The sequence below is a fragment of the Podarcis pityusensis genome (genome assembly GCF_964106645.2).
Source record: "Podarcis pityusensis genome assembly, chromosome: 1".
Taxonomy (NCBI): domain Eukaryota; kingdom Metazoa; phylum Chordata; class Lepidosauria; order Squamata; family Lacertidae; genus Podarcis; species Podarcis pityusensis.
The window spans coordinates 76,605,889-76,627,520 of record NC_138028.1 but is presented as its reverse complement, the minus strand read 5'-3'; the positions used below and the strand labels follow the sequence as shown (position 1 = coordinate 76,627,520).

Here is a 21,632-nt window from a genome sequence, read left to right as displayed (position 1 = left end):
TGTACCAATCAGATGCCTTAAACCAAGTCTATTTGCTTTTTTCATATTTAGGAAGCATTTGATTTATATTTTATAGCTTCCTGCAACCAGTAAAGATAGAATCGCCATAGATCAGACAAATATTGGTAGGCTTATGCTGCAAATACAGACAATATTCTTTGTCTCAAGTGAATCCAACACATTTTTTTGTGTACTGTAAATTCTTAGACTGTTATCTTTTAAAATATGTGGATATTAATTGGCCCCCGTTTTCATTCTTCTAAAATAGTCTAACAACTTAGTAGAGAAAAGTGTTTTGAATCAAGAGAAACACATAGGACTAGTGGTTTATACAAAGCATGTTTATAATACAATTTGAATTTACTTCATTTTGATAGTTTTATTTATTTGTTTTTTATTCTGTCAGTGAAGTCTTTGTAAAATGCCATGCTCCAATTTCCTAGGGCAGAGTTTGTGGTCTTTGTGGTGATTTTGACAGCAGTGGCAACAATGACTTCACCACGAGAGGGCAGTCTGTGGAGATGCAAGCACAGGCATTTGGAAGCAGCTGGAAAGTCACCACTAGCTGTTCGGACAGAAACAAGGTTGACCTATGTGCAGGTCAGCCTTCCAAACTCGTGCTGGGGCAAAAGCGATGCAGCATTCTCAAGAGTGACATTTTTGAAGCCTGCCACAGTAAGGTAATCTGTCTGTTTGTCTCTTCCTTTGCTTCTTGCGACTCTTCCCCTTCTCCTTGCATCCTCCTATCCTAGCATTCCTAGCATTTCATAAAGTTATGGGTGGCAAGAATGATGAATAATTTTACTGGCAAAACAAGAAAAGTTAAACAAATGAAAAATATTTTTTTGGGGGGGGGGCATAATTATTGAAGGCATTTAAAATAATAGCAGGGAGTACACCCTCCAGAGAGAGATTTGTTCCCATTCCTAGGGACGGTGTTGTAGAGAGATGTGGACAGTGATGGGCATGGCCAAAAGTGGCTATGGCTACTCTCATGCGCTCGCACATACGCATGACATATCAGGCACACGAACATAGAGTATGGCTGCCATATGTCTGGATTTTCCCGGACATTGCCAAGATTTCAAAGGTGCAATTGATGTCTGGGGTGTGGGGGGTGGATTTCCAAAAGGCGGTGCTTTGTCCTGGATGGGGGAAAAATGTGTTTTGGTGATAATGTATTGTTGCATGCCATCCCAGTCTCTGAGTGGTGCAAGATTCCAGGGGCTCCAGGGTTTGTGTTTCCTTTGGAATGAGGCACAGCAGAGACTGGTATGGCTTATTTACACATATATACAACCTGAGTCTATGATGGACAGGACCACAGCCCAAGATGTCTCCCATAGCCAAAGCCTTGGATTCCTAAAGAAGAAGAAGAAGAAGAAGAAGAAGAAGAAGAAGAAGAAGAAGAAGAAGAAGAAGAAGAAGGGGTTGTTCCTTAAAAAAGCTTAAGCTTAGGGCTGTCCTGGTTTTTACTTTTTGAAAGATGGCAACCTTAACATAGAGGCACATGGATCCCCTTACCATCAGAATACTGACTCTGCCCACTTTGATGCTACATCTATTTACCCCCCCCCCTTGCAATTGCTGCCAAAATTAGCAGGGTCAGGCAGAAATAGTTGCTTGAGAGTCCATATCAACTGGGGTTAGGCACCCCATTATAGAACTACCCCAGATGCATGAATTTTGGGAGCAGAATCTCCATGAACTGAATGCCATTCATTTGTACCATTTTGGGGATTTGTCTGGTGTACAGATAGCACTGTAGTGGGATGCCATAAGTGAGTTGTTCCTATAGACTAGAATGGGGCGTGTGTGCGCACGCACAAAACCAGGCCACCTAATTGGCAGTGATCTTGCACTTAAACAGATTATCATATCTGCCCTATTTTCAGATACTTCAGAATATTGATAAGAAATATTTAGGCAATGGGTTTTATACTTTCCCAGGGAAAGAAAATTACAATTTAAGAAAATGGTTAGCCTAATTAGTGTTGCAATCAGATAGGAAAGCACAGATGGACTTCAAAGGGAAAGGAGAGGAAAAGTGAACCTTCCCATAATATAAATATAAATTTAAATATAAAGGATTAGTGTTGTCTAATCATATGGAGGTTAGACAAGATAATTAAAAAACTTGCATTTTCCTAGGCCAAAAGCATCCATGATCTCATGGGCATAATATTATGGTGATATAGCTATTTCTTCAAAGCTGCAACTTGATAGGGCTGCCTCCCAGGACAGATATTCAGTTTTCCTTGAATATTTCAAGGAAGGCAGTCTAGGCAGTCTTGTGTTTTCTATTTTAAGAAGCTGATTAAATAGCATCCTGGGAAGAAATGTTCATTATTTCTGGCTGTCCTTGGTTCTGTTAGATCAACCCAACACCCTATTATGAATCCTGCATATCTGATTTTTGCGGTTGTGACAGTCTGGGAGACTGTGAGAGTTTCTGTACTGCTGTAGCAGCATATGCAAGGAGTTGTGGTAGAGTTGGCATCTGTATTGACTGGCGAAGTCCTAAAAATTGCCGTAAGTACTTACAAAGCAAATATAGTCTCAGCAGCAATATCTGAGGGGGTGAGAAATACTAATTGCTAATGGTATTTAATGACACAGTTGAGTATATGACTGATAAAGGAATTTTCTTCTTCAGAATCCCCTTTGTGATTCACATCTTTCACGTTGTCCAAAAACATAACGCTTTATTATAGCCTTATAACCTTTTGAACAGTATGATACTTTGGAGAAAAAGATGGACGGAAAATATCACAAATAGTAGTGAAAAACTGTTCTCAACAAGAGGTCATACTTTAAAACTACTAGCAAGTGAAGCTTACAAGAGTACACTTGGAACAAGTGTTCCTTTTATCCACAAGATAAATCTGGGACCAACACCTCACTTGTAGTTCAGCTACTTATTGCTGTGCATGGGACCAGAACCAATGGCTAGAAGTTTCACCAAAGACTAAGCATTTCATTGTTTCAAGCTGCGCATGTCATGGGTTAAGATAGACATTATTTCCAGGGTATGCGCATGGGTGTGTGGGTGTGTACAGGCCTCCCATTATTTATTTACTTATTCTCATTCTTACTTGTCCGTCTCCCTGATGTACAGCAAGTTACAGCATATAAAAGCACAATTAAAATGGGGGGAAATATCCAATCCTCAAATCAATGATCCATACAACACGTTACTGGGAGAACCTCAGAATCAATTCCTCAATTTTCATAGGCCAGGATAACATGGTGAATCTCTTCACATCGCATCAAAGTGGTAGCTGGCATGCTGCTACCACATTTGATGCAATGTAAAGAGATGTAATAAATGTATGACTGAGGGGTAGTCAGAAGGAGGGAGGAAGGGAGGGAGGGAGGGAGGGAGGGAGGGAGGGAGGAAGGAAGGAAGGAAGGAAGGAAGGAAGGAAGGAAGGGGATTCCAATGAAAACATGGGCCTCATCACTTATGGCTAGCATGTCTTCTGATCCAGCTGTGTTTTGTGACCACTATGATTCACCCAACAAAAGAGAATGGCGGTATAAGCCCTGTGGAGAACCTTGTTTAAGGACCTGCAGGAATCCAGCAGGAAACTGTGGCAATCTGCTTTATAGTTTTGAAGGTAAATGCTTTTTCACTTCCCACAAAACATGACATGAAATGAGAAAAAGGTTTCTGCTGAAATTCATAAAATGTAAAGGGATTATATTTGATATTTCTTTGCAGTGGCCAAAGACCCACTCTCTCAGCAAAGCACAGAGGCTGCCCCTCTTTAATGGTTAAATTTACAGACCAAATTGTGAAAAAAACACCAATATATATTTATAGCATTTTTTGTTCTTCTATTTTCTAATTATTGCAATTTCAGATTTATACCTTATAATATACCTTATGCAATATATATATTATTATATCACCTATTAGCCAGCCCCTATTGAAAAGTGAGATTGTTATTTTGACGGTTTGCTCCCATTTTAGGCTGCTACCCAGAATGCAGTGCTGAGAAGCCATATTATGATGAGAAAAAAAGAGAATGTGTCTCAGTGTTTGAGTGTACCTCATGGTAGGTCATTTTTAACAGCATAGCCCATTCTGCACATATGCTCATTAAGGTTTCTTTCTTTAATCTGTGGTAGTCACATCTTTGTAGACTCTGAACTGAGAGAGGGAGAGAAGTGTGGATTACTTTGTGTGTTGGTGTTTTGTTTTGGTTTCGTGTACAAATTAAGCAATAAAAGAATCAACAATATTTTATATATGTTTCCCCTCAGTGATCCAAAAGAAAAACTCTGCTTGAACAAATCAAACGGTAAGTTGCCCAATGGTAAAGCTCTTATTAACTGTATTTAGAGAATATTATTTGTGTGTGTGTGTGTGAGAGAGAGAGAGAGAGAGAGAGAGAGAGAGCACCCCTCATATAAAAAATCAAGGTGGTGTACAACAAAATATGGAAGTAAAATAAAGCATAAAATACCATAAAAACAACTCAAAATAATCATAAAGGTGGCTGGCTCATCTTGAAAAGGTTTAAACAACTGAATAAGCATGTCAACATACAAAGATCTTCAAAAGACATCTACATTAGCAGCAAGGGGCCCTGCCAAATCTCTACTGGGAACTCCACTCAAATGTGCAAAGTTTAAGGTGTGCAGTGTGTGGAGACCAGCATCTGGGAACTTTGAGAGAGATACTGAATCAACTATATATCCATAGTCTTCCTTGAAGTTAGCCAAGGAGTTCTTGACTTAACACCTAGTTCTTCTTGAGCATAGAGAATGTTATTTCTTTTGGTTTCATCAATGACTCACACCATGGGTGGTATCCAACTAATGTGTCTCATCAACACAAGGACTTCTACTTGTGCAATGGGACTTCCCTCCTCTCCCTTGATGTGTGTCCTGTACCCTCACCAAATCAGTCATGGAGAATTGGGGGAACCCTAAGAACAGATTTAGGGAGTGGATGGAAGGAGGTGGGGAAGTCCTGATGGCTTTTCGTTAGTTTTTTTTTACATTAGATTAGGCACAAATGGTAGAGCTGCATCCAATAATTTTGCTACTCATCAGGAATAAGAAGCAAGGCTGAATGAGTATTTGTTGAGTTAATCTGAGTTTTGTTAGCTTTGTAGGTCTCAATTTCATTACAAGCCTAATATAAAGAGAATTCTTGGCTATACATCCGTTGATAAGAAAGTAGCGTGTGGATTACTTCAAAGCACTAACCTGCATAATATATTCGAAACAGCAGGGCATGGCTTGGAGATCACGCCTCAAGGCGGGGAAATTGTTGGCCCTTCAAAGCCAAGAGCGGGTGAGGATGTGTGGGATTTTAAAAGGTCAAAAATGCATAGTGGGGTGTGTCTGGGCAGAGAAGTGAAATTAATATATTCAATTGTTCTATCTCTGTTTTTACTGTATTGTACGGTAAATCACTTTGGGATGCCTTGTAGGAGGTGATTCATAAATGAAATCAATAAATAATTACAATAACAATATACACAGCAGCATCAGTAAAAATGATGATCATTATACTAAAACAGGCATAGGCAAACTTGGCCTGCCTGATGGTTTGGGACTACAACTCCCATCATCCCTGACCACTGGTTCTGTTAGCTAGGGATGATGGGAGTTGTAGTCGCAAAACATCTGGAGGGCCGAGTTTGCCTTTGTCTGTACTAAAAGTTAACATTGACATTTGAATGCTGACAACTGAGGAACTACTTGAAAGGAAGATGGCTTAGGGTCCATGCCATAGAGTAAGATCAAATGCTGACCAATTTGCAGTCACGGACATCAAAAAATGAAATGATCTTATTATAAATCTGAGAAGAATACTTACAAAATATTTCCATCTTGCATATGTGCCACAAAGGGAACAATTCTCATTAAAGTGGACAGTTATATGCAGGTATATAAGTCGCTGCCTCCTTCAGGTGTGCAGTAGCATTTGGAGGGCAAGTTGTCCGGTTTCTCCTTTGGTTGGGTAGCATCAGTATGAGGGCACATGGGTCAGCCAGTCTCCTGGCAGGCAGCATAAGCATGAGGTCATAATGACCAGTCTTTCAATGACCAGGCAACATTAGCAACTGGTCACAATGCCCAGTGTGTAGTAGATTCACAGTGGTGGGGGCACATTGGTCACTCTCCCTCTCATTCAATCAGGTGGCAATAGTAGTGTGTGTGCACAACTCTCTTTCTCACACATCCTGAGATAAAGAAAAACAGGACATTCCTGTTGAGATAGACAACAGCAGTGTGTGGGCAAGAGGAGGATGTCAGATTAAATATGGTGGGATTCCACTCCTTGCTCATGGTGTGTGTAAGGGGAAGGGAATATGTTGTTCAATGTCAGTGCCATTTGCCAACTATGGCTGCTGCTGTTTATTTTGGAAAGGTGTCAAATGTTCAGTAAGAAACTGGATGTCCCATGCTTCTTATTGTTTTAGGGAAAACTACAGTGGCTCTCCCCATCTCACCAGCAAAATCAGAAATGAGAACCACACCATGCTTCTGTAATGTAAATGGACAGCTCATAACAAGTGGTAAGGCAGACATATTTGAAATAACTTCCATGGACTTATTTTGTGTGTGTACTATTTATTTCACAAATAATCATTGCAATCTTTGCAGCTACATATTGCTGTGAGTTTGCGTGGTGGGGGGTAGGCTGTATGTCTGAGTTCCTTCCAATTCCTGGATCCAGCAGGGATTCAAATCACTGGAATAGCCAGGCAAGTTTCTTGGTAATGGCCCAAGTATGGGTTGTTAAGGTAACAAAGGGAATGGTCTGCGCCAGAGGACAAATGGGTTCCTCCCTCCAACTGTCTCTTAGTTAGAAAGACAAAGAGTTGAGTTCCATATGTGAGGTAGAAGCTGCAGGCTGGGCAGCTGAAAGACAGGGCTATGCTTGATTTCTGCTTGAATCCAAGGCTGTGCCTAGGGAAGAAGTCAGACCTTCTTGGGTATTAATGCTGTGAGCCCATCCGCCTTAGGCTCAGGTTGTATATGTGTGTAAAAAAACCCCCATATATCATAAAGACATCCCAGACTCCACTGTACCTCATTCCAAGGAAACCAAACCCTGGGTCAGCATCTGGAACCCCTGGAATCTTGCATCACTCCGTGATTGGGGTATATGCTTGAATAACTCGCTTGTTGGATTTTTTCATGACTTTTACATTTTTCCTGTTGCGTGAACTGCACCCTTATTTTTTCTGAATATATTCATCCAAAATCTGTATAAATTAATAATTATTCTTAGCATTGGGTGATGATTGGTGTTTTATTTTTTAAGTGGATGATTCTCTGCTTTATAATGTGTGTGTCTCATCACACACACACACAATGTTGCTGTTTGTTCTAACTGTTCCTCTGAATTTTTAGGCAGTAGCCAGTTTGTGACAATGGATACTTCACGTTGGTGTATTTATGCCTTTTGTAATACATCATGCCAGATTGAATTCAACTATGGAGAATGTATCTCATTCTATACCACTCCTGTCCCAAGCAAGCCTGCCATGATCCCCAGCAGACCTTGTAAGGGGAATAATCAGAACTGTGAGAAAGAGCCTCCTCCTTACTCTAAAGTTAAAGCTGCTTCTTCATTTACTCCTGGGAGTGATTGCACTGACCTCATTCCTCCTAGAAAGGTGAGCAAGCAGCACTGCTGATACTACAAGCGTAGAATGAAAAGTGTTTGTTGCTGACATATTTGTTCTTGAGAAACATATAATAAATAGATAGATAATAGTTTGTTTTCACTCCTGGGCCACAATAAAATGACAATATAATTTACAAATGCCTAGTGCTGCTGTACACATAAAAGAAAATATATAGCTCAGCGTAGCATTTCACAAAATATCATTAGACACATTGATTCAAATATCAAACACTTTAGTGTAAAAATGTTCGAACATTTACAGCTACTAACAACTCTTCTGGCAATGTCAAAAATCTGAATAGCTCAGTGATAGATAAATAAGATTTCCCCGACACGGAGAGAGGAAAATTTGGGAGACGATGATGAAAATTAATATACAAAATGAATGAAATATATAATAATAATGTAGAGAGCGAAGAGCTTAAAACACCGCTGCTCTGACCCTGGAAACGGGCTGCTAGCAGGACTGACGTCTTTTGGAATGTTCATTGACAGCGTTTAGAACGTTCATTGACAGCTAGTTAAATAAGAGAAATACATTGTTTCTACTGTCTCCGGCTGCTTTAAAAAGGAGTAAAAGTAACTGAAAATTGAAACTAATTTGAAACTAATTTTGGAATGTTTAAAAGAGGATACTATTGACTATTACAAACAGAAACTGTTTCCCCCTAGTGGAAGCCTTTGAAACCGGTTGCTTTACAAGAGCTGGACTAGGGGAATTTCCAGCTGCAAGTTAAAAACCGTGAGACTCTGGGACTGACCTTGAATCTTTTAAGTGTTATGGTAAATGGAAGAGGAAAAACAGACCAGTCAACTGCTGACAAAACATTAAGGTCTGGGAGGACTTGGTAACAATCCAGGAGAGGTCTATCATTAGGCCCTCCTGCTCCTTCTGTTGCTGTCTTTGTACTAGTATATTTAAAACCAAGAGGAATGTTGACAGAAGAGGCTTTAGTGGCTGCATTATATAAGATAAATGACTCATTGGATCAGCTTCACAGGAAAATGGACATGATAAATGCGAAAGTGGATGTTTCAGTTACTAAAATTAACTTAAATACAGAAAGTATAAATAATACCAATACAGAAACCACCCAGAAATTGATACAAGAACCTATTTTGATATGGCAAACTGTGGAGGAAGTCAGGGAAAAAGCTGTTGCTGCTGAAGGTAAAGTAACACAACTGGAGAGAAAGAGAAAGAGAGCCCCAGCCCTACAGAGGCAATTTGATGAACATAAGTTGATGCTTGCTATGACTGAACTTAAAGAAAAACAGACGAATTTGAGGATTAGAGTTCACCTTTGGTGGACATGCCCAAGGATTAAGACACTCTGGGAGATGATTCATAACGAAATGAAAAAGGTATTTAAATATACCCTTTTGAAGAAACCAGAGGCCTTTCTCCTGGGCATGGTCGGCCAATTGGTGTTAAAGAAGGATAGAATTTGTTTCATGTATGCAACAATAGCAGCAAGAATACTCATTGTGAAGTACTGGAAGACACAAGATTTATCCATTCAGGAAGAATGGCAGATGAAGTTGATGGACTATATGGAATTGTCGGAAACGACTGGCAGAAATCCGAGACCAGGGAGAAGAGTTGGTGGAAGAAGACTGGAAAAAGTTTAAGACTATTTATAGAAATACTGTAAAAATAATGAATGTTAGAAAAATGTTGGAATGAAGTTATATGGCTTTAGTAGAAATGCTATAAGGAATCAAGTATAAATAGATTAATAGAGTATTAAAGGGAAAAATAAGGTTAGAATATGTTAAGATAATTATAGGATAGAAAACAGAGGAAGGTGGAAAGGAATTGCTGAAATAATTAATAGAAGTGGAAAACAAAAAGGGAGGTGTGAGGAGGTCGTGGAAATAAGGGAATGAAAGTTAAGACATTGAAATTGTTTTGTGTTTGAAATGGTTTGTGTCTTGCTTTGTTAGTTTTTTTTTTTACATTTTTATTATTTTTCATTAATTATACATATATACAGTCTAGATTACATAAGTTGCATATAACATAGCTGTTACAAGAGTCATATATATAGTACACAGTTATTTTAGGCTCCGCCGAGCCTCGGACTTCCCTTCACTTTATTGGTAAGTATCAGATAATTTCTAAAGTTACGTGTTTTATCTCCTTTACATATTTGCCAAACACTGTTAGAGTTATTCTAACCCTGCCAGAGTCCTCAAAGTTCTATACTTATCTCTTATATACGTCAGATATTTATTCCAATTTTCATGAAACTTCTGGTCATCCTGGTCTCTTAGTCTTCCTGTTATTCTAGCTAGTTCAGCATAATTTATCATCTTGTTCTGCCAGTCATCTATAGTAGGTATTAATTCTGTTTTCCAGCTTTGGGCCAACATATTTCTAGCGGCCGTTGTAGCATATAGAAACAGATTTTTATCCTCTTTTTTAATTTCCTTGCCAACTATTCCTAGCAGGAAAGCTTCAGGCTTTTTGGGAAAAGTATATTTAAAAATCCTTTTAAGCTCATTGTAGATCAGTTCCCAAAAGCCTTTTACTTTCCTGCATGTCCACCACATGTGATAGAACTCACCATCCTCCTCTCCACATTTCCAGCATTTCTTATTCTTCAGTTTGTAAATCTTAGCCAATTTCACTGGTGTGAGATACCACCTATGAATCATCTTCCAGAGATTCTCCCTTAATGCCGTACACGCCGTGAATTTCATATTTACATTCCACAATTCTTGCCACTTTACAAAGTCAATGTTGTAACCAATGTCTATGGCCCATTTTATCATAGCCTCCTTCACCTCTTCGTCTTTTGTATACCAATCCAGTAAAAGGTCATACATCCTAGATGTTTTGTTTTTGCCTTCAATAATTTCCACATTAAATTTAGATTTTTTATCTTCAAATCCCAGTTTCTTTTTATCATCTTTTAACAGATCATTCACTTGATGGTATTGCAACCATCCCGTAAGTACATTCTTTACCTCCTCATAGGGCTTGAGTTTTATGCCCTGATCAGTTTTATTGATAAGTTCTTCATAGGTGGCTCTTTTCCCTTCCATATTAGTTTTTTTGACAGTTAAGACATCAATTGGTGAGATCCACCATGGAGTTTTCTTTTCCAGCAGGTTCTTATTTCTTTCCCATACTTGAAATAATGATCCTCTAATTATATGATTTAGAAAGCCTCTATGAACTTTCACCTTTTCGTACCACAGGTACGAGTGCCACCCGTACCTGTTATCAAAGCCCTCTAAATCCAAGATATCAGTATTCTCTAGCTTTATCCAGTCTTTCACCCACGTTAAACAAGCCGCTTCATAGTATAGACTCAAATCTGGTAAAGAAAAACCCCCTCTTTCTTTTTTGTCTACCAATATTTTCATTTTTATTCGTGGTCTTTTCCCCTGCCAAATAAATCTCGCTAAGATCCTTTGCCAATCTTTACACTGTTTTAGTCCTTTCATTACTGGTATAGTTTGGAACAGAAATAACATTCTGGGCAGGACATTCATTTTAATAACCGAGATCCTCCCTAAGAAGGAAAGTTTCAATCTCTCCCAGATTTCTAGGTCTTTCTTGACACCCTTCCAAGTAGCCTCATAATTATCTTTATATAAGTTTATATTTTTTGCTGTGATCCACACTCCTAAATATTTTACCTTCTTAACAACCGTCATTCCTATCCTTTGTTCTAGCTCTCTTATCTCTTCCTTGGTTATATTTTTTGTTATCATTTTGGTCTTATTCCTGTTAAGCTTAAAACCTGCCACTTTTCCAAATTCTTCTAATTTCTGCAAGGCTTCTTGTAGACTGTTCTTAGGATCTTCCAATGTTAATATCAAGTCATCTGCAAATGCTTTTATTTTGAATTCCTTACTTCCTACCTTAATTCCTTTAACTTCTGGTGTTTCCCTTAACCTTTTATTAAACACTTCCAACACTGTTATAAATAACAAAGGGGATAAAGGACAACCTTGCCTAGTCCCTTTGGCAATATCAAAGGCCTCCGATATATTGTTATTTATTATAAGTTTGGCATTTTGCTCTTGATAAATTGCGTCAATACCTTTTCTAAATCCTTCACCAATTCCCATCATTTTAAAATTTTCCTTCATGAAACGCCAGGAGACATTGTCAAATGCCTTCTCGGTGTCAATGAAGATCAGCGCCGCCTGTTTGTCTATTCTAGTATCCAAATACTCAATGATATCTATCACATTTCTTACGTTGTCTTTCAATTGTCTCCCTGGGAGGAAACCCGTTTGGTCTTTATGGATTCTTTTATTTAAGACTTTTTTTAACCTTTCTGTCAGTACGTCTGCGAATAATTTATAGTCGTTATTTAATAACGAAATAGGTCTATAATTTTTTACCTCTAAACCATCTGTGTCTTTTTTAGGGATTAAGGTAATATATGCTTCTTTCCAGGTGTTTGGAATTCTCCCTTCTTTTAATACATTATTCATGACTTCACATAGCACTGGGGAAATCTGGTCACTTAATATTTTATAATATTTAGCCGAGATACCATCTGGCCCCGGCGCTTTTCCTATTCTCATTTTTTTTATTGCTTTCCTAATTTCTTCCTCTGTAATTGTCTGGTTTAGATATTCTCTTTCTTCAGTCGTGATCTGTTGCAATTGGTATTTTTTCAAGTAATCTTCTATCTCATTATCTATCTCTTTTTCTCTTTTATATAATTCCTTATAGTATTTCTGAAATATCTTCTTTATCTCTTTTGGGTCCTCCACTATCCTTTCTCCATCCCTTATCTTACCTATCATGTTTTGTTTTTTCCTCTCTCTTAACTGCCACGCCAGATATTTTCCTATCTTATTTGCTGATTCAAAGTTTTATGTTTTTCTTTTTTTGTGTTCTTTTTTTTTTGTCTTTCTGTTTTGTTGTGTTTAAACAGTTGAAAATTAATAAATATTATTTTTTTAAAAAAAGAAATATGTAATAATAATGAAAACTTATTGAGAAATGAGCCTTATTCATCCAGTTTTAGAATGACCAAATTAGAGATGAAACATTTACAAACAATGCAAACAATGTGTGTGCATTGGTTTGAGTGTATTGGCGTGAGCACTTCTGCACCTGCACTGCACCAGCCTCCTGGCTGCCTTGCCTCTCTCCCCCTTCTGGAAAGTGGCAGTGGCACTGTTGCTGGGAATAACTTTGCAGCTGTGCCCCAACAGCGAAGCCCCTTCTGAAATGGCAGCCAGGATATGCCTCCGCTGACCTTCTAAACATTGGGATGAAGCTGGTTCAGTACTCACAGAGAAACACGCCAATGTTTAGGGAAGTATCAAAGCCAAGTGGCACAATAATCTCGTATAGTTGATGTCGTAATATTTTACTATTTCTACTTATAGAATTTGTTGTACTTTCTAGTCATGGAAATAAATAAATGATATTTGAAAAAACCCAGAAATTTAACCAGCTGAAAAAGGTGACAGCCCAAGTTAGTACTTACAGCTTCTCCCTGCCAATAGTATCAAAGGTTACCTTCAGGTCTATGAAAGCAATAGGCAAATGCTTCTTCCTCACCAACATATATCAGCTGTCTATTGCCTGATCTAAAATCTGTTTCTTCAAGAAAAACATGGTATTGCATAGAAATAGACAAGACTCAGTGACTTACTGATTGTGCTGTGTTATGGTGCAGTAAATATACTGAGTTAAGTTGAATTGACTGAGTACCAAGGCAGAGCAAATTGTACTGATTCCTTTTGCGGCTCTCTTTTATACATCAACAGTATCAAGAATCATGGAAATTTGAAAACTGCCAAATCGCCACTTGCTTGGGTGGAAAACATATTAAAGTATCTGATGTGCGCTGCCCACCTCAAAAGTCAAAGATCTGTGTCAACGGATTGCCACTTGTGAAAAACTACGATGCATCAGGCTGTTGTTGGGCTCTGGAGTGTCAATGTAAGTGATAATGGAACAAGGTACTAATTCCATTGTTCTAAAGCAAAAGCAAAAATCTAGGAGGTCAAGTGCTTCATTCAATTATAAATTAGCATAAGATTAACATTTCTCTCATACCTAGATAGGTAGGTAGAAAGATACAGAGCACACAAGCATCACAGTGCCCCTTTTAACTCCTGTGATCTTCTGGCTGTCCAGAATGGAGATCACAGAAGCTGCCCCAGCTGAGCTCCTGTGTTACATTGTGCACACAGTTGTAGACACTGGGAAGATTCACACAAGAGCAAAATGCAGCCTAAAATAATATCAGAACAAGCCCAGTGAAACATTAGGGATAACTGAAGCTGCCTTCTGCTAAGTCCATTGGACCATCCAGTTCAGTACTGTCTGTGCTGACTGCAGCAGTCCTCTAAGTATCCAGATGGAGTCTTTTCCCAACTCTAGCATAATATGTCAAGAGATTGAACCTGGGAACTTTTGCATGCACCCATTATTGCAACACAAACTTATCGGCAATTGTTGCACACCATCCATCCAGCTGTGGGAGAAAGTGCTGGGTGAAGAACAAGGGTCCACATTTACTGCATCCATGAGACCCACAGCAGGCCCAGCTGCTACATTTCCTTGATCCTTCTGGAGCTGTGCTCTTCAAGCTCCTTGCTATAGTACATTTTGAGGCTTTTGTTCTTGTCACTTTGATTTTATGTGTTGATATATGTGTGGTGGAACGCGGGTGGCGCTGTGGGTAAAACCTCAGTGCCTAGGACTTGCTGATCGTAAGGTCGGCGGTTCGAATCCCCGCGGTGGGCTGAGCTCCCGTCGTTCGGTCCCAGCTGCTGCCCACCTAGCAGTTTGAAAGCACCCCTAAGTGCAAGTAGATAAATAGGTACCGCTTTATAGCAAGAAGGTAACCGGCGTTTCTGTGTGCGGCATTGGTGCTGGCTCGCCAGCTGCAGCTTCGTCACGCTGGCCACGTGACCTGGAAGTGTCTGCGGACAGCGCCGGCTCCCGGCCTCTTGAGCAAGATGAGCGCGCAACCCTAGAGTCGGTCACGACTGGCCCATATGGGCAGGGGTACCTTTACCTTTTTTATATGTGTGGTAGGCTAATGAATGGATGGTCTCCAACTTGAATGGATGTTTTGACAGGTGGATTCGACAGCTGTTTGGTTTACCTCTGTGAGCCTGTGGCCTTCTCATTCTAATCGTATGTGTTTGCTCCTTTTAGGTGCTTGCAATGGATGGGGAAATCAACACTATGTAACATTTGATGGATCCTATTATAATTTCCATGGGAATTGCACCTATCTGCTTATGAAACCAATCATACCTGACTCTCAGAATTTCTGGATCTACTTGGACAATCACTATTGTGCTGCCACAGAGAGAGCTCTGTGCTCTATGAGCCTTTTCATATTTTACAACCACTCTACAGTCATTTTGACACGAGGAGTTGAAAACGGAGAAGAAAGCAACCTGGTAAAACATTGATCAGATTCTCTGTGTGTAAACATAACATTATATGACCACGTATCAAACAAAGATTTCCTGTCCCACCCCCAGCAATAGTACTTCAGTTTATGAAGTAGCATTTTAAAGCTGTGTCCCCCTCACCAGACTTAGAGCACCAAAATCACTTCTCTTAAAAAAACAAAGAAGTAGCAAACTGCACATGGCAGCAGGAGGGCAACCCATTTTCTATTATACAGAGCTGAGATACAGTGATCCTGTGGGTAAATTAGTGCTAGTGTAAATATACATAGTGCTAAGCATCTCATATATGCGTGTATCCTTTTCATCAGCTGGAAAGGTAATACAGCTCTTCCTAGGAAGGCTTTTTCACATGCTATGTTTGACCTGCTCTGATTCTTCCAATTGATTACTTCTTAAGGTTCTATATAACAATAAAGAAATCACACCGAGTTTTTCAAAAGATGGCATTGACATCACCAACTCTGGACACTACGTTGTGGTGAAAATACCTGAAATGGGCCTTTATGTCACCTATACTCGCCTCGCTTTTCAAGTAAACCTGCCTTTCAGCACTTTTTATAACAATACTGAAGGGCTATGTGGTAAGTATTGGCTACAACTAAGGAGTGAATGCACCAGATTTATGTTTATAGCCTTTTATTTCTGTCATTACTTTTGATTTTAAATATTTGTTGGTACTGGAGAGAGGCAGAGGAGAGAGAAAGAAACAGCGTTCCATACATAGGAGCCAACTCCTAGGAGCCAAGGTCCCTTCAGTCCCCCATGCTCTGTCCATCAGGCAGCTTTGTATAGGTTCACCAATTTTTTATATGTAGAAGTCCATATATTTGGACTTCTCCCTGCTCCTTTATTTCTTCTTTCCTCTTGGCTATATACGCAGAAGAGAATATCCAGAGCATCAAAAGAAGAGGCCCTCTAGTTTACTTTAAATCAGTATGCGAAATTTAGTATTCCCTGTGTGTCTTTCGCCTTCTTGTCCCTTGGTTACCAGGCTCACATTAGTTGTTCCAACCCACTGCCATGCCTTTCCACCCTATTGCTATTTGCATTGGCGGGGAGAGCGGGGGGCAAGCAATGTTTATTTCCACAGACTCAATGGGTAAGCAATTGCCACTTTCCTTTGTAGAAAGTTTACAGATGCTTGTGCCTTCCTAGCCTTTGCTTGAAGTGACCTTCTTATCTTGACCAGGTACGTGCACCAACAAAAAGACAGATGATGCAATGAAAAGGAATGGCAAGGTTGCAGATTCTTTCACAGAAATGGCAATGGACTGGAAAATGATGGACCTCATCACTAGACATTGTGATGCAGGGCAACACTTGGCACCTTTTCAGACTCAAATGTCACCATCCAAAATGGCCGCCTGTGTAGTGCCTCCCCTATGTAAACTTATCTGGTAAAGCACACTTTTAATGAATGTTATATTTAATGAATGTTACATAAACTGAGGTTCCTCCTAATTGTATTGATTTGTTTTGATCACTTAAATCCTACCCAGCAACATTTACTATTCCCAGGGTAGCCATCTTAAGATGGACACCCAAGTGCTGAGGCAATTAAATTTGGTTGTTGCTTTTAAGTTTGCTGAAAAATTAAAAATAATAATAATAGGTATGCATGTTTTCAAGTTTAATTTTGAAGTATAAATACCCATGTGAACTCCATTAAATTGCTGTAGAAAACACTAGCTAAGGAAGGTTATGCACCAGCTCAAAGTGAGTGTGTGTTGGTAATGATGCAAAGCAGGGTTTGCTGTAATTTTAATAGACATGTATTTTATGCTGGATTATTAGTATAAGATATGGTAGTATTCAAGTAAGTGTTACTCATGGTAGACTCAGAAATTAACAAAGCTGAGTTGACCAAATCCATTCATTTCAGTGAGTCTAGTCTCACTAGTATTGGGCAAAATCCATAGCTGTTCTCTTAAGTCTTACAGTCAGCAAGTTTAGAATAATAACATCCTTAATTACTTTGTCTCTCTCTTATTTGGAACACATTAGTTCACACTGTAAATAAACTTCATTTTTTAAATTAAACAAGGAGCTTTACGGAATGTCACAATGCTGTTCCGCCACGGCCGTACTATGATGCCTGTGTTGTGGATGGCTGCTCTTCACCAAAGCAGAACATGGAATGTGGAAGTCTCCAGGCCTATGCAGCCTTGTGTGGGTACCATGGGATCTGTGTAGACTGGAGAAGCAAAGCCAACAGGAAGTGTGGTGAGCTGAATGACATCCCAGGAGAGGGTTGTTGATTTTATTCCTTTTTATCAGCTGACATGTCCTTGATCTGTTATCTGCTGGCTCTACGAGCCTAAAATAAGCCCCTCTCAGGAACACAGAGATCTGAATTCCCAAAGTATAATGTTAGTTTGAAAAGAAGGTCCAAACTGCAGTCTTCTAGTTTAGGGAACTTCATCCCTATAAATCTGTGTCCAATTGAACATGATATAAATCATTAGATGTAGAAAACCAGCAACTCAGAAAACCTGTAAGGATTAGAATATGAAACAGATTATCTTTTGAAGTGGAGAGAGACTGCACTGAGGGCTATACCATTTTAGACAGAAGGCTGCATGACTGAATGTTCACACTAAAATAAACAAATAACTAAATAGGGAAAGCTAGGCTTCTTCCTAATGTACTAGTTTTGTGGATACAACAAATTTTTGCAGGGTAGTGTCAGCGACTGACATTATTAGGCAGCTGTTGAGGTTCAGTGCCTTGAGTTTAAACCAGAGATGACCCTTGACTTCTGCATCACAACAACAGCCACAACAGCCTACCCTCTTTGAGTTGCAGTGAGATTTAGAAGATTGGGTCTCTCTCTCTTCTACAGAGAAAATTGGATCCCCCCCCCCACTCAGTACTATACCATCAACTGTTGTACTGGTGAATCCTCTACTTCCTTTCCTCATCCGCTGTGCAGAGGCAGAGGAGCCAACTCCTAGGGGTCTTTGCCCCCAATAAAATATTTGAGGGGGCCAGGCTCCCCCAAAGTTGATGGGCATTGCCGTTCAAATGGTGTGTGTGCACTGCATCATGTGAGGAAATATATTTCTATGAATTCCTACGTGGACCGATTTGACCCACACACCTCAGACAAATGTATGCATTAGAATGTAATTTTCATTCAGAGTTTACACTTCTCTGAATTTCACAATACAGTTGTTGTATTAAAAAATCAAAATACATTCTTAAATGTGCTTTTTAGGATAAAATAGAAATGTGTTCACTGAGATAAAATACATATTTAAATAAGAACATTTGTTTAATTAATGTGGAAATGGGACAGATTGGATTTATGAATGAACAAATGGACCTGAAGCAGATCAATGTGTTCATCCTTAGCAAGTAGCGGCAAGTGTTGTTTGCCACTGCCACGTCCATTTGCTCATCCATACAAGATTATGGCTAATACACAAAGAACTGCCCCCCCCCCAAAAAAAACAGTGCAACAGGACAACCCTGCATCTATCAAAATATATGTGAATGAAACTACCCCACTCAATCTGCATGGATATTTCACAGAACTCAGATGCTCTCGGGATCAAATCTATAAGCCATGTGGAAGAATGGAAAGGCTCACTTGCAATAGTGGGTGAGTAATTGCAAGACAAATCTTTATCAAATGGTGTGTGTGTGTGTGTGTGTGTGTGTGTGTGAATAACTGAATAATTGCTCAGTGACCTTTCCTTTATCCTGTTAACACAATCCTACAGAAAAACCACTGTTGGTGCAAATCCAGAAGAAGGTGACATTCCAGGAATCCTTGTTGAAGGATGTTTCTGTCCGGATGGAATGATCCAATTGAATCACCATGATAGTATCTGTGTTTCTGTCTGTGGTAAGGAAATTGGGGGAAATTGGGAATACAGTTGGCCCAAGATGCCCATATGAGACTACCCGCCCACACCAGCCGCCTATGCAGCATATAGGTTGCATGCTGGATTAGTGGAACCTGGAAAGGATCAGGAAGCAATGAAGCCAGTACTATGGAAAGAAAAACTGGGAAAGGAAGTTAGCTATATTAGCATGGATAAAATGCCCCCTTAGAACAATCCTTGGCTGATGATAGAGCAAGCAGGAAAATGTCACAATTTAGAAATGTGAGCAATGCTTTTTTTGGCCGTGGCTCTCTCATGATTTTTCATATGACATACACACTTTCGGGGTCCTGATTTGTATATGAATGTGTCTTCAGTGTTAACTTCTTTTCTGAAATGGTCTGCCTCATATTCCAACTGTTTTAACTTGCAGGCTGCACAGGAACTGATGGACTACTGAGACAGGTAAGGAGGAGTGCAAAAGATGGGTTCTACAGCTGATATACAGCCAGAATAATATTTTGCACTCTACCCACAAGCTAATACTGCCTAAAATTGCTGAACACTGGTTCAGAGCAAATACAATGCAAGAACCAGCACAATTGTATGACAAACTATCACAGCATTCTGTGCTTATTATGGTTAGCCAATATAGTGCAAGAGTTTGTCATGCACATTCTATAGCAGGTTGGGAACTCACATGTCATGGTTTCATATTAGTTAACTTATCCATAGAAGAATGAGAAAAGTTGGCTCCTTAACGGTGGATTGAGAAACCATTGGGTGAAGTTACTGCACAAGTGCAACAGAACTTCCCTTTTCTCTCCTCCCCCTGTGTATGCCTCTGCACTCCCTCCAAATCTGCTCTGAGGTATCACCCAAACCTCTAGAGCAGATTAAGGCAGAGGTGTACAGGGGAGGAGAAGGAGAGGAAGTTTCACTGCACAAGTGGAAGTTGTTCCACTCATTCAGTGACTGTGCTAGATTCAACCCACTATGCCTTTGTTTGAGGAAGGAAAGTGTACGAAAAGACTAAGAGTAGTTTCAGAACAACCCTACAGTAGACACGCTTTCCCACAGGTCTATCTAGCCCAGAACTGTCAATGCTAGCTGGCATTTGCTCTCCAAGATTTCAGATAGGAGTCCATCCCAGTCTTACCAAAGCATGTACCCTGCCCCTGAGCTGTGGTCTTTCCCCATCAAAAACTCAGCCCCAGAATGATTACTCTGATCAACATTTTTTTTCTTTTTTCCCTTTTTTGAACATTTATTATACAGCCAGGAGAGAGGTGGGGAAAAGATTGTCAGGTCTGCACCTGTAGCAAGGACACACTGGATATTTCTTGTTCCCCCCACATTTGTGCAAGATCTCCGCCAATCACTTGCACAAAGGAAGGATTTGTACCTATAGTGCGGATACAGCCAGAAGATCCCTGCTGCACAGAGATAGTGTGTGGTAAGCAAGTACTTCAGTAAGATAGATAGATAGATAGATAGATAGAATTTTTATTAGATTTTTGTTTTACAGTTTTAAATACTCATTTAAACATCCTTAAAATATGAATGACTTCCCTTCTTCTCTTTCCATGGTTCATTTTGTATACCATAAATCCCTGCATATTTTACATAAACTAAACCATTCACTATTCCATTATTACATCCATCAAAACTTATTTACACTGTTGAATTTATCTTAATGCTGCCAGCGTTATCAAGTGTACACAGTTGCCCCCATATATTCACAATAAACATTGCCCAATCTTCTTTAAATGTATATTCTTCTTGTTCTCTTATTTACTTCAGTAAGTTTTAGGGATGCATTTACTAATGCAGAACAAAGACTGTATGTTTTCTGGAATAATGTATAGAGAATGCATGCTGTCTTCACTGCACCAGTTCTGCATGAGTAATCCAGAACATTTTGTTCAAAAATATTCATCACCACCAGCTAGTGTGGTGCATTGGTTAGAGTGCTGGACAAGGACTTGGGAGACCTGGGTTCAGTTTCCCACTCAGCCACGAAGTTCATTCTCAGCCTTGCCTATCTAACAGTGTTGTGTAGAGAAAGAACCATGTATGCCACCTTGAGCTCAGGGGGTGGGGTATAAAGGTTATAGGTGAATACTGTTTTAAAAAGCAGTAGTAGATTGTTGCCAGCCCATGAAGAATAGAGGGTTTCTCTACCTACAACATTATCAAAATGCAAGAAAAAGTGAATGCCTCATATTTTATCTTTCTTCATTCACAGAATGTAATGAAAGGTCGTGTCCTCTAACCAAACAGATATGCAGTCCAGGCTTCCAAATTGTAGCAACCGCTTCTGATGGTGCCTGTTGTCCCATTCATGTCTGTAGTAAGTACTAAATTCACATACATGTCATTTTTGGAGTGGAAGCACAGTTAAGCAACATACACACTAACCTAGCTGTATCAGGAAAATATAGGTCCACACACCCCAGTCTGGAATCATTCATGCTCATCCTGTACATGCTGCTTTAAATCTAGATTGATTTTACATAATGCCATCCAAGGAGGTAGGAGTTGTTACTTGGTATGTGTTTGAAAACCCTCCCCTTGAGTGGCTTTTTCTACCTCTACATACCCTGGGTAAATGAAAAGGGATTATGGTGTACACTCATCCACCTTATTATTATTAGGCAGGTGTGGATACTAACACCTACACCTGTTTTCAAATGGGCACCCTATGGGGAAATGCAGAATCAATC

At 39.5% G+C, this 21,632-nt stretch overlaps 1 protein-coding gene and 2 long non-coding RNA genes across 14 annotated transcripts in view; 1 reads left to right on the top strand and 2 right to left on the bottom strand.

Annotated features, from left to right (window-relative positions):
- Nucleotides 1-21,632, top strand: part of LOC308479876 (mucin-5B-like) — a 54,306-nt gene that overhangs the window by 26,390 nt on the left and 6,284 nt on the right. For 6 of the 9 annotated variants that reach the window (XM_081010856.1, XM_081010858.1, XM_081010853.1 and 3 more), the window contains 18 exons: nucleotides 444-680; nucleotides 2,376-2,532; nucleotides 3,492-3,620; nucleotides 3,977-4,061; nucleotides 4,270-4,307; nucleotides 5,243-5,308; nucleotides 6,444-6,539; nucleotides 7,381-7,646; nucleotides 13,409-13,583; nucleotides 14,811-15,061; nucleotides 15,474-15,657; nucleotides 16,266-16,473; nucleotides 17,121-17,299; nucleotides 18,611-18,680; nucleotides 18,802-18,926; nucleotides 19,340-19,371; nucleotides 20,185-20,362; nucleotides 21,155-21,259. In XM_081010856.1, coding sequence (XP_080866982.1) covers nucleotides 444-680; nucleotides 2,376-2,532; nucleotides 3,492-3,620; nucleotides 3,977-4,061; nucleotides 4,270-4,307; nucleotides 5,243-5,308; nucleotides 6,444-6,539; nucleotides 7,381-7,646; nucleotides 13,409-13,583; nucleotides 14,811-15,061; nucleotides 15,474-15,657; nucleotides 16,266-16,473; nucleotides 17,121-17,299; nucleotides 18,611-18,680; nucleotides 18,802-18,926; nucleotides 19,340-19,371; nucleotides 20,185-20,362; nucleotides 21,155-21,259 — 2,581 coding nt within the window. The remainder of the gene's footprint in view (nucleotides 1-443; nucleotides 681-2,375; nucleotides 2,533-3,491; nucleotides 3,621-3,976; nucleotides 4,062-4,269; nucleotides 4,308-5,242; nucleotides 5,309-6,443; nucleotides 6,540-7,380; nucleotides 7,647-13,408; nucleotides 13,584-14,810; nucleotides 15,062-15,473; nucleotides 15,658-16,265; nucleotides 16,474-17,120; nucleotides 17,300-18,610; nucleotides 18,681-18,801; nucleotides 18,927-19,339; nucleotides 19,372-20,184; nucleotides 20,363-21,154; nucleotides 21,260-21,632) is intronic. The other 3 variants (XM_081010854.1, XM_081010857.1, XM_081010855.1) reach the window with 3 other exon arrangements.
- LOC308479920 lies at nucleotides 640-6,016 on the bottom strand. 3 transcript variants are annotated; one of them, XR_013987894.1, is made up of 4 exons: nucleotides 5,837-6,016; nucleotides 4,056-4,156; nucleotides 1,301-1,362; nucleotides 640-757 (listed from the first exon to the last, which is right to left on the bottom strand). It is a non-coding gene; the product is annotated as an uncharacterized lncRNA (long non-coding RNA). The 3 variants fall into 3 exon arrangements; XR_013987895.1 differs by lacking the exon at nucleotides 4,056-4,156; XR_013987896.1 differs by lacking the exons at nucleotides 4,056-4,156; nucleotides 5,837-6,016 and adding an exon at nucleotides 3,208-3,274.
- Nucleotides 17,306-21,632, bottom strand: part of LOC308479912 — a 37,047-nt gene continuing 32,720 nt past the window's right edge. For both annotated transcript variants that reach the window (XR_013987891.1, XR_013987892.1), the window contains exon 5: nucleotides 17,306-17,568. This is a non-coding gene — a long non-coding RNA (uncharacterized lncRNA). The remainder of the gene's footprint in view (nucleotides 17,569-21,632) is intronic.